This window comes from Leuciscus leuciscus, assembly GCF_965113295.1.
Source record: "Leuciscus leuciscus genome assembly, chromosome: 12".
Taxonomy (NCBI): domain Eukaryota; kingdom Metazoa; phylum Chordata; class Actinopteri; order Cypriniformes; family Leuciscidae; genus Leuciscus; species Leuciscus leuciscus.
The window spans coordinates 26,615,398-26,633,611 of record NC_138736.1 but is presented as its reverse complement, the minus strand read 5'-3'; the positions used below and the strand labels follow the sequence as shown (position 1 = coordinate 26,633,611).

General features: G+C 39.0%; 1 protein-coding gene across 1 annotated transcript; it reads right to left on the bottom strand.

The window, feature by feature from the left end:
• Positions 1-1,382: 1,382 nt before the first annotated feature.
• ptpn23b (protein tyrosine phosphatase, non-receptor type 23, b) lies at positions 1,383-10,833 on the bottom strand. The gene is made up of 20 exons (XM_082185387.1): positions 10,573-10,833; positions 9,740-9,814; positions 9,505-9,632; positions 9,314-9,390; positions 8,792-8,841; positions 8,548-8,679; positions 8,362-8,442; positions 8,141-8,266; positions 6,870-6,917; positions 6,581-6,637; positions 6,441-6,499; positions 6,213-6,292; positions 6,007-6,121; positions 5,739-5,804; positions 5,385-5,524; positions 4,763-5,068; positions 4,507-4,661; positions 4,245-4,396; positions 3,962-4,141; positions 1,383-3,643 (listed from the first exon to the last, which is right to left on the bottom strand). The coding sequence occupies exons 1-20, from the start codon at positions 10,654-10,656 to the stop codon at positions 2,062-2,064; spliced, it is 3,693 nt and encodes a 1,230-aa protein (XP_082041513.1). The 5' UTR covers positions 10,657-10,833; the 3' UTR covers positions 1,383-2,061.
• Positions 10,834-18,214: the final 7,381 nt, after the last annotated feature.

Genomic DNA, 18,214 nt, shown 5'->3' with positions numbered 1-18,214 from the left:
TTGGTTCCTTGGGCAAAAATGTGATATAATAATTTCATCATCTGTAGAAAGGTTTGTTTTTTCTTCAAATTTTATTTAGCAAAAATTCTAGTCACATTTGTCACACTGCAGTACTATTTAACTGCAAAATGGATTTAAAATATTAATAATAAAAATCTGGACCGGTTATAACTTACCCTAAACTCTTTAATAAAAATAAAAAACTACAGTGTGTATCAATATTTGTCAAAACGTTGTCAATGTTTATGAGAGGACTGACTGATGTATGCTGATAACTAAACTAATACCATGTTCTCTAGCCAAGTCCTCTACAAAACATCAATGCTAATATTTGTGCTATTCTGCTCAAGCCAAAACCATCTTATTGAGAAAAACTGGGTCAGTTCCTCTCCCAGCGCTCACTCCATCAAAGCAAGTCAAAAGCAAGGGACGGCGTGCACAGACTGCTGAATTAAAAGACTGGGTATTTTAGAAGAGTAAAGGGCTCACTAAGACAAAACCATTTCTGACTAGCTTACAAACACACTGCGTGCATGTCTTTTATGTGCCATTTTCATGTTTACATGCAATGAGAGAAATCAATACTGTGTTCAATACTAGATTCCAGTCACTCACTACCCATTAAGCATAGAGTGAATTTTGTGACCTCTTATCTTAGGCCTTTCTCTGACCTGTTTATGAGTATAGTGTTTAAACAAGATGCAAATGTTTATGGACTTGATTAGTCTAAAGATCTGACTCAATTGGAGCATCCCTGCTTTATTATTTACAGACTTTTACTGCAGGATGTGCGTGTAGTAATTCTGTGGTTCTTTGTGCCTGAAGCAAATGAAGCGTATTGATTTAATCTAGACAGCTCCAGGAACCCGTGAAGAGGGAACCAACAAGCTCACTAGACAATCCTACATGACCAGAACATAACCAGACAGTGCCATCATATGGCCATATTAAGGCAGTGGTGCATTTGACAATACCCTTCAACAATGGTGCATTAGCACATAACAGTATGTTTATTGTATTATCCACCACAATCTGTAGGTTTTGTTTTGTATACTGTATTAATAAGGAACGCATACCGCGAAACGTCTAAGAATGGTCTTAGTACGTAAAGTGGGGTGTGGTGTGATGGGAGGACACATAGCTTAAGACTAGTGAGAATTCACCTTTCACTATAAGGACCCTAAAACAACACTGGACATAGGGAACAATTTCAAAGCATTGGCCTGGATGCCACTTTAAGGGGGAAAGACCTGAAGATTGTTCACAGATGCTCCCCATGCAGTTTGAGCAAGCTTGAAGTGGTCTATAAGGAAGAGAACAACTGCACAAGTCCAGGTGCGTAGAGCTGCTAATTTTCTATAAAGGTAGACATGTGAACATAATTTTCAAGTAAGCTAGTTTATTTAATATTGAATTTTATACAGAAGCAACATCTCCACATAAAATAATGCTGCAAGTCAATCAAAAAGCATTTCCCTTTTTATTAAATGAAAATGTTACGGTTTTGTAACGGTATAATACAGAGTTAAAAGAAAGCAGTGTTTACAATTTATCACAATTTATAAGAACTAGAATAGTTTTGGTATTAAAAAAAAGAAAAAAACAATCTCCTCATCACCATCATCGTTGTCATCACTCTCAGAGTGCAGACTAAAGTGCTATTTAGGAATAGAAATACAAAGAGTGATACTTGACATATTAGAGTATTGCATAGAATTACAGAGCAAAAGCAGTTTCCTTTTTTTCTTGCAGCACATTTGGTAAGTTTGTAATTACTGATTCAGAGAGTACAGTGCAATTCTGTGTCAGTACTGTACATGTAGAAAAGGCAGGTGTTAGTGTGTGTTCAGGCATTAGATCTTGTGTTGTGACTACGAAGAATCCAAATCACCAAAAATCTATTTTTTCAGCAACCCTCTGTTGACACCCCCATCATATTTGATTGTGCACTGTGTGGTATCCTGACTATCATTGACGGCTTATGTACAGTTTCTGGTATGGGACACAGCAAGAGACTGCTTTTATGATTGAGTTTGATCATTTATCCACTCCGCAATCAGTTTAGGACTCAATGCTGAGATTATCCACCTTGTTCTGGATAAGATTCAGAACAGTAGTGGAGTCGGACCTCATCTCATCAGTTGGAGCAGCACTAGATGTGGAAGAGGATGGCACACCTGGTCTAGGAGTGGAAATCTGGTTCTGGGATGAAACCTGAACAGGTGATGGTATAGGAATGAGAGTGCTGGCAAGTGATAGTGGAACTGGATTGTCCATCATTGGGGCAGCTGCTTGTCCTGATGACGGATGAGTCACATTTTGAGGGCCAAGTATTTGGCTTTGACCAGGAGGGTACATGGGTTGCCCCCCTGGGCCATTAAACATGGTATTGAATTGGGGTGGAATGGTCTGTTGACCCATGTGTGTTGGTGCAAATGAATACATATTACTTTGTGGTGGTACACCTGGTGGCATTTGAGGCTGACTAAGTGGACGAGCACCATAAGGAATTTGGGAGTTTTGGCTCAAGGGTGCCTGTGGAAAGATTTGAGAGCCTGGATGTACTTGTTGGGGTGCAGGGATTTGCCTAGGTTGCAAAGATGGAAAAGATGTGGCGGCATACCCCATATAAGGCTGAGGCATGTTTTGTGGAAGTTGTCCAGGATGGAACTGATTGGAAAGACTGCACTGAGGCTGAGTTTGAGCTTGTCCTGGAATAAGGGCTCCCTGAGGATGGGACACTGTCTGTTGGCCTGTTAGACCATGCTGGGGTTGGATGTGGGGAACTAATGCGGGTCGGTAACCTGAGGGGAGGCCAGACTGTTGCTGTGTTTGGCCTAGCATGGGAGGTTGGACCTGTCCAGGTGGGAAGGGGGGAAGGATTTGCCCAGGAAATGCACTTCTTGGTGCGGTTGAGGGGATGCTTTGTCTAGGCTGGGTGGTAAAGCTTTGGCACTGTGTTCCCTGTATGATCTGTTGGACAGAGGAAGACTGAGTCATGACAGTTGGCATGTGCTGCCCAAAAGAGTTTGGCAAGGATACTTGTGGTTGTCCAGGTAAACCAGGCCTAATGGAATTTTGAGGAATCTGTCCCATTTGTGGAGGCACAGAATAACCTCCTGTAACAGCAATGGGCCCACCGTGAGCTTGCTGCCAAAGAGCTGGATTGTACCCCTGAGAAGGCACCTGTGCGGTGTTCGATTGATTAACCTGCGGATGGACATGTGTGATGTTTCCAGCTGATCTTGCCTGGAACTGCTGTGGTGGCAGCCCAGGGATTTGCATGGGAGCAAAGGGCTGGCCATAAGGTGCCTGATTTTGTGGGAGATTGTGGGACAACTGTTGCTTTGGATCTGTAGTTGGAAATTGGGGGTTTGGAAACCGATTTGGGGGAAATGGGCTTTCCCCTTGTGGCCAGCTAAGAGGGGTTCCACCATGGGGAACAGGATTGGGAAGTAATGGACCTCTGGGCAAATTCAGATTTGGAGGGAAGCTTTGTAGTTGTTGTGGGAGATCTTCAAAAGAGGCAACAGAAGGACCCACAGATTCAAGACTGGAAGGGCCGGTTCTAGAACCAACAACTTTCTGGCCGACTACAGGTTTTCGGGCAGCAGGTCTAGGAGGCGGCCCTTTTTCAATCTCCCTGCAGAAAGTAGTATGTCAGACAAGCATGGAATGAGATACATTGTTGAAAAACAGCCATTTGAAAAGGAATACCTTTAGTATTAAGTGGTAGTAGTCAATTGGTTCATAATTCACACTGATGATAAGTATGTTTCAGATTCAATCTAAACATAGGCATCCCACAATCTAAAAATTTACTGAAATCTGAATTGTGTCTACTGTAAGTCAAGGTACTTTATCCTGTACATCCAGGTGACTGTCTCTTCAAACAGTGTACAGAAATAAAAAATAAAAAATATATGCACAATATCATACCCTTCTACTTGAGACAACTTACTTTTCCAGCAAGGCAACTCGCTCCTTCTCTCTGGTTTGGCAACAGGACTTAGTTTTGTCCAACAAGCCAGAGGTCTTCTTGTCCAGATCCTGGTAGAAGTCTCTGCCCTCCTCCGCCTTCTTCATCAAGTCCTCATATGCCTCAAATGAGGCAATCAGGGCTTTCACAGTGCCATTCCATCTTCAGGACAAAATTAGAGGATTGCATACAATGTCACTGAAACAGATACTAACACTTGAAATCTGAGTCTTTTGACTATGAAAATAAACAGACAAAAACATACTGTTGCTCTGTGAGAATGAGTGTCTTGCGGACAGGGGCGTACTGCACATTTGCTTCTGTCAGGGCTTTCAGGATGTTATCCTGAGCAATCAAGTTCTGTTCTATATATCCCTTCAGCTGATCATATATCTTCAACTGCTCCTCAAACAATGTCTGAAAGAGAGGATAGAGGGAAAGACATTTTTGACTGGTCATTCGTTCAATTTGAATCGACAGCACAAAGCGATAAAGAAAAGGCAGTACAGTTTCAGTTGGTCATTAACCTTGATCTCAGCACGATCTGTGGTTACCAGGACTCCAGTGATGTCATCTTTATGAATAAGGTCACGGAGCTGACTCTCTAATGAGATCCTCTGCTTTCGCATTTCATCAACTTTGCCAAGAATAGCCTTAAATTTTTGCAAGGATGATGTTTCGTCTAGAAAGAAAAGAGATCATTAAATTTTTAGGGATAATGAATGAACTCACAACAGATAACTTCCATGTCTTTCAATGTACATCAGTAAAAAACACTTTTACCTTGACTGAGTTGTGGCTGGGGCAGGCTCTTTCTGAGTTCCTCAACAGATCCCTGTAACAGGCGTAGGTTTGGTATGTGCTGGTTCATGGCTCTGTGGAGCTCGGTGTTGGTGTTGCTGGCTGTCTGATGAGCAGCTTCATATTTCTTCAACTCTTTCTGAATCTCCTGCAAAACTGGAGACCTGGCCGGCAATCCCTTCTGCCCCACAACCTCTATTAAACTCTTCTCTCCGGCCTCATCTTCCTCAAGGGCACTACGGACCTCATCCAGGGATGAACCCACATCAGTGTAAACATTAGATAGTGCTGCAACACACACACACATGATTGGAAGACATAAAAAGCATCAAAATAAAAATCAAACAATAATAGTAAATAATAAATTAAATGATAATAGTATTGGTAATTTGTCAGAAATATCATAGACATAACATTTCACAGATCATAGAATCCCTGTGAACAACAGATCATAGAATCCTTGTTTTAATGTTGAAATGACTTAAAAATAAAAAATAAAAAAATAAACACAGTAAAATGGCAGACTGCACATTTAATTATCACAAATTTCAAAAAATGTTGTCATCATTTTAAGTTTTTGTTTGTCTTACGTGTATATTCTCACCTTGCATTGCCTGGACGAGGTTCTTAACAGTGTCTGGTCGTACACTGAGAAATGCACATTTTTCCAATACAACATCAGGCAGAGATTTAAACATGTCAATTTTATACACCGCGTCACTGCTTAGAGACTCCATAAATTTTCTGCAAAAATTGAGAAGAGAAAAAAAATGTCAGCTACTGTAAAAGCCTATAGATACACAGAGTGAATACACTTTTAAAGGGTTAGTTCCCCCAAAAATGGAAATTCAGTCATTATTTGCTCATCGTTCCTGGAAACCTGGATGACGTTCTTTGAGGGTGAGTCAAATATGACAGAATATTTTTAGGTCAATATTTGTTTTTATGAGTAACTTACTCAAGGATTTGGTTTTTGTCCTCTATTTTAGCCACAATGTCCCTGAGTAGCTTTGCCTTCTCCTCACTGAGAGAGAGAGAGAGAGAGAGAGAGAGAGAGAGAGAGAGAGAGAGAGAGAGAGAGAGAGAGAGAGAGAGAGAGAGAGAGAGAGAGAGAGAGAGAGAGAGAGAGAGAAAAGAAGAGGTATAACGGTTAAAACAGAAACTTTCTACATACACTTTTAAAGTAACACATCAGTGAAGCATTTGCTACCAATGTACCAGCTGACCTGTAAAGGGATGATGCCTCATGAGTTGCCATGGGAACAAGTTTAGAGAAGAGGTCAGGGCCAGTGACACTTTGATCAGTTAGACTCACAGGTAGGGGTTTCACCAACGATGCACCTGTGTAGCAGATATCACAAATGCGAACTAAATAATAATTTCGAAGGTCTTTAAGATAATTTTAAAAGAGATATAAGAGCTGTTTGTATACCTTTTACTGCCACCAATGTGTCCAGACCGGGCACAGACTCGTGGTAAATGAAGTCATTGTCCTTCTTAGCTGAGTTATATCTGAAACAGACAAAAAGTAGGAAAATTACATTAATCAAATATTTTTAAAAAGACTTTTGGAGAGATTAAACACCACAGCATACACTGAAAACTTCAAGACTAAGGGTGTAATTTGGGTATTATCATAGTAATAAATGTGAGATCTTACTTTCCACCAATCACATCCATGGTGAATTTTAAAGCTTCCTGTACAAGTTCTGGTTGACCCTGAAAAGGTTGATGATGAGTACACATGTAAAAGTGCTTAATGAACAGGTGGGTTGTGTGCGGGTGTTTGAGAATCTTTACCTTGCTCTGCTTAATTGCCTCATTAAGTTTGTCGATAGAGTACTGAAAGTATGCGACCTGTGGAGAAACAGCAGGCGACCTCACACTGTCATCAGAGAATATTATGCCCATATTGTGTAGTGATACTCAGGTATACCAGGTAATGTCAAATATCAGCCAGCAAAACATAAATAAAAATATTACTATTAATAATAATATATAATAGTAAAATAATAGCCCATTCAATTCAAAATGTGAAGTCAAAAATTATGCTTCGCTAAAAACAAATGCACATAAAGCACATACTTACTGCTTCTCCGTATTTCTGCTGTTCCTCTGACTGCTTCCCCATGTGTAACTAATGAAAATAAAATGAGGCATGGTTTATGAAAATAACCAACAAGTCTATGAAAATGCATTAAAGGGATAGTTCACCTAAAAATGTTAATTCTGTCATAATTTTCTCACCCTCAGGTTGTTCAAAACCTGTATGAGTAATGAACACAAAAGAAGATATTTTGAAGAATATCAGTAACCAAACAGTTGATGTACCCCATTGACTTTGTATTTCCATACTATGGAGGTCTATGGGATCCATGAACTGTTTGGTTACCCATATTCCTCAAAATCTCTTCTTTTGTGTTCAGCAGACGAAATAAATTCATACAGGTTTGGGACAACCTGAGGGTGAGTAAATGATGACAGAATTTTCATTTTTGCCTGAACTATCCTTTTAAAGGGGTGGTAAAATGCCCTTTTCACAAGATGTAAAATATATCTATGATGTCCCCAGAGTGTGTGTGTGAAGTTTTAGCGCAAAATACCCCACAGATATTTTTATATAGCAAGTTAAAGTTGTCACTTTTTGAGGGCTTGCAAAAACGCACCGTTTTGTGCCTGGCCCTTTAAATGCAAATGAGCTGCTGCAGAGGGCGGGGTTTCAAGAGTTTGTGTGTGTTAGCAGCTGCTATTACCTCACGCAGAAACACTAAAATGACAGAAACTGTTCTGCCTTTAATGTTAAAACGGAGTCAGACAAAGATGGAGAGATTTAAGAAGAAGTGACAACATGTAGAATGCAACAGGACGTCTCTGAATGGTTAGTTGATGAATTTATGTTGCTGATGTTGAGTTAACTATCTTCAATTAGGATATTCTGTCATGATAATCTATAAATCGCTCATATAGGAACTGTTGTGAGATGCACACAGAGTGACTTTCTATTGCATGTGAAAAGATGGATGCTAAAGTTTGAGCAGACTCACAAATGTACTCTTATACAACAACTTTTCCTCTTCTCAACATGGACTGCGTGTTCCTGGGGGCGGGGTTAATGTAAATTTTAGAGTTAGTGATGTCACTAACCCGGGAGGAATGTCGTGTAGTCCCAACCAGCCGTTTGTTGTAGTCCTTTTCTTTAAAAGCAAATATCTTCCTTTGCTTTGAACTTTGAGCGTTGTAACTTTGCAGATGTTGTTTATGCTCAAACAGCAACATTACACACTAACTAAAGTTAGAAAAGTGAAATCATACTCAACCACCCCTTTAATATAAACCGCATGGTGAGTGTGATGGTCTCACGTGTGTGATGGCACTGAAGTAGCTGATCTTCATGCTGATGAGTTTCCCCCACTCTTTCTGAATCCTTCCTGGCACACATTCTGAATTATCCAGCAGCCTCAGGCAATCCTTATAATAGTCACACACCTGCAATCAGACATTAGGGTTGAAGTGGCAAATGCTCTGTAAATCAAAAACCTGCTGTGATGTTGACAGATAAGCACATGTACACAACTTCATACCCGAGCACAAATCTTTGCTATTAAATGACTCTTTCTGTTGTCTAGTAGAGTTTTCTCCAAGAGACACTCTTGAGCCTGTGCCTTCAGAGAGAACGATAGAAACAGAAAAAAAGACGAGAGGTTGTCAGATTAAAGTGGATTTTCCCAGGTAATAAAAGTAGCATTTGTGTGATGGACTGTGTTTACCAGCATGAGGCTGATTATAATTGAAAGTGCCTGGCCGCTCATGTCAGAGCTGTAGCTGTGATTGTAGTGGTCTCTGAGGTGAGTGAAAGCCCCAGCAGAACACTGGAAATGCGTACAGGACACTTTCATCCCCTTAACACACCAACATGCACACAAAAGGAGCAAAAGGTTAGAAATTTCAGTGAATCATATCATTTTTCTTAAGATTTCTTACTAGCAAATATATGTAAGAGTGCATGTTCACCTCCTCAGACAGGCGGTTATCCACAGCTCCCAGCAGCGAGTGCAGTGCACCTAAAATGCATTAGAGGGATTGTTGATTACTCTACAGATAAAGCGTTGTTAGGAAAATTCGTTTAGCGTACCTACCCCGAAGTGACAAAATAAAATAAAATTGTGTATCAAGATTTATAAGGAACGACCAGTCCTTTGATTAGGCTTGGTTTGTAGGGAATTACAAACTTGCGCACATATATTCAAACGCACATAACTATAGAACCAATTTGTAATGCGCATGTGAACACCATCAGCGTTTATCACAGGTTCGCGTTTAAAGTCTGTGTAGAGAGAATGGTGTCGTCTTAGCGGCCCCTAATTTAATAACAAATGATCGTTGCGACGGAAGCGAATCAATCAAAACAAACAATCTACATTGTTAAAAGCACTATATAAATGAAGATGACTTGACTTGATAGATGAATTACTAAGCAAAACAAATTTGCAGTAATCCATATATGTGCTGATGCTTTGACTGCATTTAACTCACCCAGGTTATACAAGACACAAGCCTGCTCATAGTTAATATCATCATGTGTGATATTCTTCCCTGAGAAGATGTCCGTCCTGCGAGCAGAAAGAAAGCACGAAAGCTAAAACGGCATGACTACCACACATCTTGCATATCGACATAGCAAGTATGGTCTTATATCAAAGTCAGCACCAACGACATCATTTTACCAAGTCACGGGCACTGCAACCTCCTGGCCAGCTGCCATGGGAACACGACTCTGCAGAAAGTGCAGCTGACCACAGTACTTTCGAAGAGTGCTGCAGCCCTCAAAATCCCTCGGGATGTTTACCACACTCTGAGAATAAGATTAAAGAATGAGAATAAAGAACCTTTTTTAAAGCTTGTTAACCACAGACACAACTGTTCAACTACATTTCCCACTATCCCATTGATCTAGCCCACCTGTCTAAGTTGCTCCAGCCTCTTCAGTGACTCAGTGTAGTTCTCAGGGTTCTCACCATAGTTGATTTGAATGTACTGGGACAAAAGAGGGGGAAAGAATACTGTTATATTTTAATTCTACTGCAATCCAATGTTACTGTCATACACAATATGAAACAATCTTGATCAGGCAAGGTCCTTTAGTTGGCTTAATGCAAATGTGTAAAAAATAAGGCTAGCAAAAGCGAGGGAGATCATTTGGTTTTCAAATGACCAGGTTACACAAGACATATGCTTACAAGCACAAAGGCTGTGAAAATATCAGTTTCATAACAACTGCTGTTAAATGGATCCACGAGTGACATAGCCCTTGAAATCATTCAAAAAGACAGCTCCTTGCATAAAATTACTATACAGATCTGAGTCTGAGTGCTATGCAGTAGTTATTAGAACAATATATAGAATAATATGTTTCAAGAGGCAAATATTAATTTGTGAAACATGAAAAACTGACGTTGGAATATTGCGCAATATTCAAGGCGTTTCTTCATTTTCATGTCTACATCCATATCAAAATATTTCAAACAAAACATTTTCTTAATAATACTATCCTAACTTGTATGTTTTCATCGCTTTCCATCCAGTTAACCGTGTGTGAAAATAATAAAATAAATAAATACAAATACTTTTACCCATACCTATGTAAACTTTCCTAAATTACAATACAGGCAAATACCTATTCCTTATTGAGTTTATGTTACGGAAATCAAAAGGTAGTGCATAACAGGAATGATCCTCTCTGGAGCTGATCACTGTTGTGTAACAGGCTGGATTAATGTGACGCGGATTCTCACCTGTCTGACAGGAGGACTGAACTCAAACTCTCCAGCTTCCTTCAGCTCCAGCCAAATCATCGGCATCCTGGGAACGGCCTCCATTTCGACTCCACAAAGTACTATTTCAACTTAACGAGTTTAAAACTGTTTCGTACAACTTGTTTTTAATCACCTAAAAAGACGAAGCTAATTATAATGTCTCGATTTGATCAGAAAACTTGACGCCTCGATCCGCCTGACGCTCCAACCTTTGACTCGTCTTCAAAACAGTACGTCACCGGAAGTACGTCAACATCCATAGCATAAACGATTTACATTAGCTTTATTACCATAGACAGTATATAAACGTTTATTACCTTGTATGCCTCCAAATATGTTGATTGCGCTTAACTATTAACTATTTGTACTGTATTAAAAATACTCAAAATAAGAAAAAAAAATCTAATTTGATTTATGATATTCTGAGTACTTTAGTCTCAAATAAATCATATGTTATACTTTAATGTTGTAATTTGATCCATTTTATATGGCAACTTTTTATACACAAACAAAAGGTATCAAATTTCAAACTTTTTTTTATCTAATTTTTAATAGGCTAATCTTCATCTTTTATATTTAATGTTTCATAGAATAGGTGATATTTTATAATATAACATACTATATTTTAGGAAAACGAGTTGGCTATATTATAGGACATTTTATATGAATGTTCATTAATGTTATTCTGAACAATCTTGAACATTGAATGTACGTAGGCCTATTGCTTTATGTCTCAGAAATGTTGAACTTTAATAACATTTATTATTGTTTTTTCTCGTGTTTACCTATTCACATGATTTGTATGCACTAGGTGGCAGCAGCGCATCAGTTTAGTGTTTTGAATAAGGAATTATAATCAGCCTTTATAAAGAGTTCTTAATTAAGTTAAGAAACAAATAGCCTCAAATGTCTGTGTGTAATATAAGTTATGATCTGTTGATCAACTCTCCGAAATACGGGGTATAGAAAATGTAGTTACCTTAAAAATATTAGGTGTAAGAACATTTAAAAGGTCAACATGTAGTTCTCTAAAATGTTTTCTCATAAGCATGTTTGTGTCACTATGTCTCTCCATAGATAAAAACTCAAACAGCAGATAATGATGGTGATGAAAGAATATGGAAAGCTCTAAAGATCAAAATACATACACACATACATACAGTACACAGTAAAAACACCACAGGGTGATCGTGACTCTCTCTCTCTCTCTCTCTCTCTCTCTCTCTCTCTCTCACACACACACACACACTCTCTCTCTCTCTCTCTCTCTCTCTCTCTCTCTCTCACACACACACACACACACACACGCTCTCTCTCTCTCTCTCTCTCTCTCTCTCTCTCTCTCTCTCTCTCTCTCTCACGCATGCACACTTAATAGCTCTCTTACACATGGCTGGTCTTGGGCCTTTGTTGCTCAGGTCTTTTGTCCTGCGTCTTTTCCCCTCCAGCTGGTAAAATACTTATTTTCAGAGCAGAGAAATGTCACCGGTACGTGTAAGAATATGTGTGTGTGCACCGTATATTTCAGTTTGTATGATAGATGGTTTATATAGCAGATATACTTAACCACATGGGAGCTTTGGTAGATAGGCTATTAAACAAGATTTAAGGAGATTTAACCTTAAGGCAATTTATTTAGTTTATTTGGTAATAACTGGAATATTTGCAGCTATGTGGCCTGCAGTAAAGTTTCCTGATGCTTGGTGACGACTGAAAATGAAACTTGCGGCAAGGTCACAGCACACGATACGTCTAAAGATCTGTTTGGAGAACAATGTCCCGCTCTTCAAGTCCTTGTTTCTCCAGAGGTGTCTAGAGCACTGGCGCTCTGTATTGATTGTTTAACATCCCACAGTCTTTCCTGAGCGCAAGACCTCCTTTCCTCCCTCTTCTGCGGGGTGGAGTGCTAATCTGCCTGCATGGGGCGGCCATGACATTTACCCAGGAATTATGGGAACATAATAAACTCTTAATCAAAGAGGCAATGACTTCTGCTACGAGAGCAGAGAGAGATGCATCTGAGTGTGAGTAAAACGAAAGAGAGATCTATAAAGAGTCAAATCTAGACAAAGATGCTGTCACTTTAGAGTTTAACTATGTGAAATATTGATGACTAATTTACATCTCCCGTGTGTGAGACACGACTAGTTCATTAGCACTATTTTATTTTGATTGGTAGGTTAGACTTTTCATGTTTGTAAGTCTACTTTGGGATGCATTTTTAATTAGTGTGAAATGAGACAATCAAAGGGAAAGAATGACATCCATTTGTAAAGCGAATCGTTTAATGATGCATTCTTCTCAAAATCAGACAGACCTTTAATACAACTGACATGAGCAAAAAGGCCACTTCTCGAACAGAAATATCAAGGGATATTCAATGTAAAATATTCAGACGCTAAGTGGATTCTATGCGGTGACCATCCCCAAAAAAGTGTATGTATTTTAATGAGTTGAAATCATTTGCCAATAATTAATATGATGTTAATATTTTATATCTCATCACTCATAAGCCCAGCTGGGTCCTGCTTCTGACTAACCAATGACTGACAGCCAGCAGTCTCTCTACCGTAACCATGGTGACACCTGGTCTCTCATGGACTCAAGACTTGGAGACTTTAATTGGAGTTTACTGAACTGAATCAGAGTTTGTAGAATTAGAATGGCTTGAATATATTATAAATTTAAAAAGAGAGAGAGAGACAGAGGAAAAGAAAAGATTTGAATGGGTTAACAGAGCAAGAAAGTTTGAGTGTGTGTTTGACAGCTACATAAGAGGATAATGGAAAGACGGAGGTGTGAGTGATAACCATGAAAGGAGAAGATCAAAGGATTAGATTTCTCTGGAATGGTGGTGGCATTTCTACGCTCGTGATGATTGGATGATTGGACTTGGATGTTGTAATGTGTGCTGGTTTGTAAGGAAAAAAACACATGCTTTAATATTAATAGATGCTAATCGCAGAGAGCAGTGCATGCTGGGTAACAAAGAGTGCGCAGGCCACAGGACTTCTCCTGGTTGAGGTAGCAGGCAGCGTTGGATTAAACCCCCACCGTTTCTCCCAGAGCTTTCTTCCCAGTCATTCACACAGCCTGTTATTTAATAATACGTGGATTTTGGTTTGCTATGAAAGTTGTAGACTATAATCTCACGTTTTAACATGAGCGGACATGGCCATTTGTAACTTGAACGTGCAAGGCTTCCGGTGTCGCCTGGTAAAAACTACATAATGGGGACAAAATGTTTCCACAAAGATGGCAATATCCGAAATCCTTATCCTTGTGGGGACATTTTTTTGGTCCCCATGAGGAAAACAGCTTATAAATCATCCTAAGTGATGTTTTTTTAAATTAGAAAATTGGATAAAGTTTTCTGTGATGGGTAGGTTTAGGATTAGGGTTAGCGACGCGTAAAGGGATAGAATAGTTTGTACAGTATAAAGATCATTATGTCTATTGAATGAAAACATGAAAACACCTGTGTGTGTGTGTGTGTGTGTGTGTGTGTGTGTGTGTGTGTGTACACAGCATTCAGAGGAACCACTCACACACACAGCTCCAGAGAAGTGTGATTTTTCCAATTAAGATATGTTCCTTTATCAACATATTTAGTTGATCCTGGAAAAACATTTCTGTCAGAAATGTTTGTCCTATCCATATCCCTACCCCTAAACCATAACCTACCCATAAGTTATCCCTAAAATCAGAGCGAAATGATAGCAGAATAACACTGATGTAGATGCACCTAACCCTGGTTGTAAGCCTAAACTAGCCTAATGCCCGGGTTTTCATAGACAAGTCTCAAGCCTAGTCTAAAATGCATGTTTGAGCTGTCTTAAAGGAATACTCCACTTTTTTTTTGGGAAATAGGCTCATTCTACAACTCCCCCAGAGTTAAACAGTTGAGTTTTACCATTTTCGAATCCATTCAGCCGATCTCCGGGTCTGGCGGTACCACTTTTAGCATAGCTTAGCATAGATAATTGAATCGGACAGGACCATTAGCATCTCTCTCAAAAAAAATGACCAAAGAGTTTCGATATTTTTCCTATTTAAAACTTGACTCTTCTGTTGTTACATCGTGTACTAAGACCGACGGAAAATGAAAAGTTGCGATTTTCTAGGCTGATATGGCTAGGAACTATACTCTCATTCGTAATAATCAAGAAACTTTGCTGCGGTACCATGAGTCCAGCAGGCGTAATGATATGACGCAGCGCCTGAAAATAGTCGACCCTATAGTCTACCGAGCTGGGGACTATTTTCAGGCGCTGCGTCATATCATTACGCCTGCTGGACCCATAGTACGGCAGCAAAGTTTCTTGATTATTACGCACACAATGTAACTACAGAAGAGTCAAGTTTTAAATAGGAAAAATATCTAAACTCTTTGGTCATTTTTTTGAGAGAGATGCTAATGGTCTTGTCCGATTCAATGATCTATGCTAAGCTATGCTAAAAGTGGTACCGCCAGACCCGGAGTTCGGCTGAATGGATTCGAAAACGGTCAAACTCAACTGTTTAACTCTGGGGGAGTTGTAAAATGAGCCCATTTCCCCCAAAAAGTGGAGTATCCCTTTAACGGAAAGCAACTTGTACTGATATACCTTAAAATATGTCAGTGCCATTGTTTTGTCTAAAGATGCACATCAGTAATGTTCTTTCTAAGTCACGTTTATAAAAGCTACGTAAATGTCCTAATTTAATTAAAGAATACTGGCTTAATCGAAGCCCTGTCTATACACGGGTTTCTTGTATACAAACAATACCGGATGCGCGCGCATCCAGGAGGCAAAAAAACGCTATCTGTTATGCCGAGTTCTGTAATAAAAGAATAAAAGAACATTGTAATTAACGTAGATTTCGCATTGTTTGTAATTTTTTGTTGACTCAATAATAAACTGCAATTTCAGAGTTGGATCTGTTTGTTTGTGTTTCATATTAATAACATTATGTAAAAAGTCCAACTGTTTACGAATCAAAATCCGGACATACTGTGATGCATGTATGAATTATCATGTTAGACTAAGTTAGTAATGTAATAGTCAATGTTAGCAGTGCAGCATCTAGAGCCCGAATTTGCTTTTATATAAGTTAACCTTGTTTACGTTACTTTACGACCTGCAACATTTCATGACTGCACACATATAACGTTACTTACTGTAAATCAAAGATTTGACGGTGGATTATGTGCTGTCATGAGCACATACTAGAGTTTAACTGCTCAACCAGTTATGAACAGTGAAAAAAAGACATGTTTATTTTTTCAAACAGCTATTTAGATCGCAAATTTGACATTTAGTATACCAAGTGTGTAGTATACTACAAGAAAACATTCAAATAAATGCTGTTCTTTTGAATTTTCTATTCATCAAAGAATCCTAAATAAAATATGTCACAAAAATAAGAAGCAGCAAAACTGTTTTCAACATTGATAATTATCAGAAATGTTTCTTGAGCATCAAATCATCATATTAGAATGATTTGTGAAGGATCATGTGACACTGAAGACTGGAGTAATGATGCTGAAAATTCAGCTTTGATAAATTACACGTTTTCCTTTTGAATGCATTTTAAAATGTATGTTCCAATAATATTTCATAATATTCCTGTTTTAAATAATTTTTTAGCACAAGAGACTGCTTTCAAAAACATAAAAATCTTACCAACCCCAAACTTTTGAACAGTAGTGTATACATGGATTTCGAATAAAATAAATTATAATTATATATATCAGGCCAAACAATTGCTGGCCACTTGTCATCCACAATCCAAAGATCGTCATGTATTGCGTAGGGATCCGGCAAGATCTCACCATTGCTGAGAGTAAGTTTTTTAATATTATCGCCACGTAAATGTGTGAAGTCATGAAATGTTGCAGGTCGTAAAGTAGGTAACGTAAACAAGGTTAACTTATATAAAAGCTAATTCGGGCTCTATAGATGCTGCACTGCTAACATTGGCTGTTACATTACTAACTTAGTCTAACATGATAATTAGCATTTTGACTTAGCGACAACACCACCACTGTGCTACTAGCCTACCCTAAACCCTTTAACGTTACTCTGGTACGAAGGCCGCGGGTCTTTTCTGCCTCCTGGTTGCGTGCGCATGCAGTGATGACGTCGCCGAGAAATCCATGTATGAAACCAGGCCATAAACTGTAAACTTCTCCCTCAAATCTGATTGGTTGATTGGAATGTCGCACCAGGATCATCAAAGATGCTGATCCAGGAACATGTTGAACTTGATGAAATCACCTGGTGTCTGGGAAATTTGAGAGAGAAAAACTATTCAACCACCACACTTGATGGTTGCTTTTTACTTCATTATCTACTCCAAATCATCTATTATAGAAATAATTTCAAACATTTAAGCATAAACCTTCTGATAAATTGTTTTAAGTCTGAGAATATACATTTGCTGAAATGTTGCCAAGTTGACTGGTAGCGTAAATTAAGACGACAAAACATCTGAACGCTATAGTGTTACAGTGAGAGGTATGGTTTTGAATTGAATATTTTGTCATTGCTTATACATCCTCATGTCACTTTCTTTTCTTTTCTTTTCTTTTCTTTTCTTTTCTTTTCTTTTCTTTTCTTTTCTTTTCGTCCATACAATAAAAGTACATATGGGGGCCAATGTGGTTTTGTACCCCATTGACTTAAATTGTTTGGACAAAACAGTTAAAAGTTCCTCAGAATATCTTCTTTATGTTCCACAAAAGTAGTAGTAATACTGTTTTTATTTATTTATTTTAAATACATTTAGATTTTTGCTAAACTATCCCTTTTTAACGAGCCATCATTCACTGTTGATGACCTCCTCTGTGGTTTCTAGCACTCTGACCATTGACACAAATGGACACCGGTGTGCCTCTTTGGCTTGTATATCTCGTTCCATCAACATCTGGCAGAGATGTGTGTGTAAGTGTGTATGCAGAGGAGGCGTGCTGTGCTGAGCAGGTGTGGTTACAGGAGGGGGTGTGACCGCTGTGAGGTTCAGTGGAGTGATCAAGAGCGATTTGGGGCGGAAATCTGGAGGGACAGGATGTGTGTGTGTTCAGAGGATTAGATTGGGAGATTGGCAAAGCGTTTGGCATTATGCTCTCACTGGGGTCCACGCACACCCCTAGAAACTCTGCAAGGGCGCAGATGTGCCATGCTTAGGGGGGCAGAGCCAGAAACCAACCGAGCACCGTTCAAGCTTGATAAGACAGTTTTTAGTGCAGTGCTGACATCAGGGAATTCACTCATGCGATGATGGTACTGAGATTTAAAAAAAACTCTTTGCATTATGTATGTCTACGGGAAGCCCAAAAACATATTACTAGGTCAGGCATCTGACACATGCGTATATGGGTCTGTTAGGATTTATATGGGTTAAATCTTGATGGATCGCATTATAAGAGCAGTGTGGCATCCGAAGACCCTCGATGTGCTATTGTCTTTCTGACAGAAACCGGGTCCCTTGAACAAAGCAGCGTTATCATGTGTCACATTTCATAAAACATGAATTGTTATAAATAGACACATAACTAACCGGCCAACATTCACATCTTATCTAAGAAATCCACGCTGACAGTTGTGAATTATGATGGGGAAAAGTAAAAGCAGAGCAA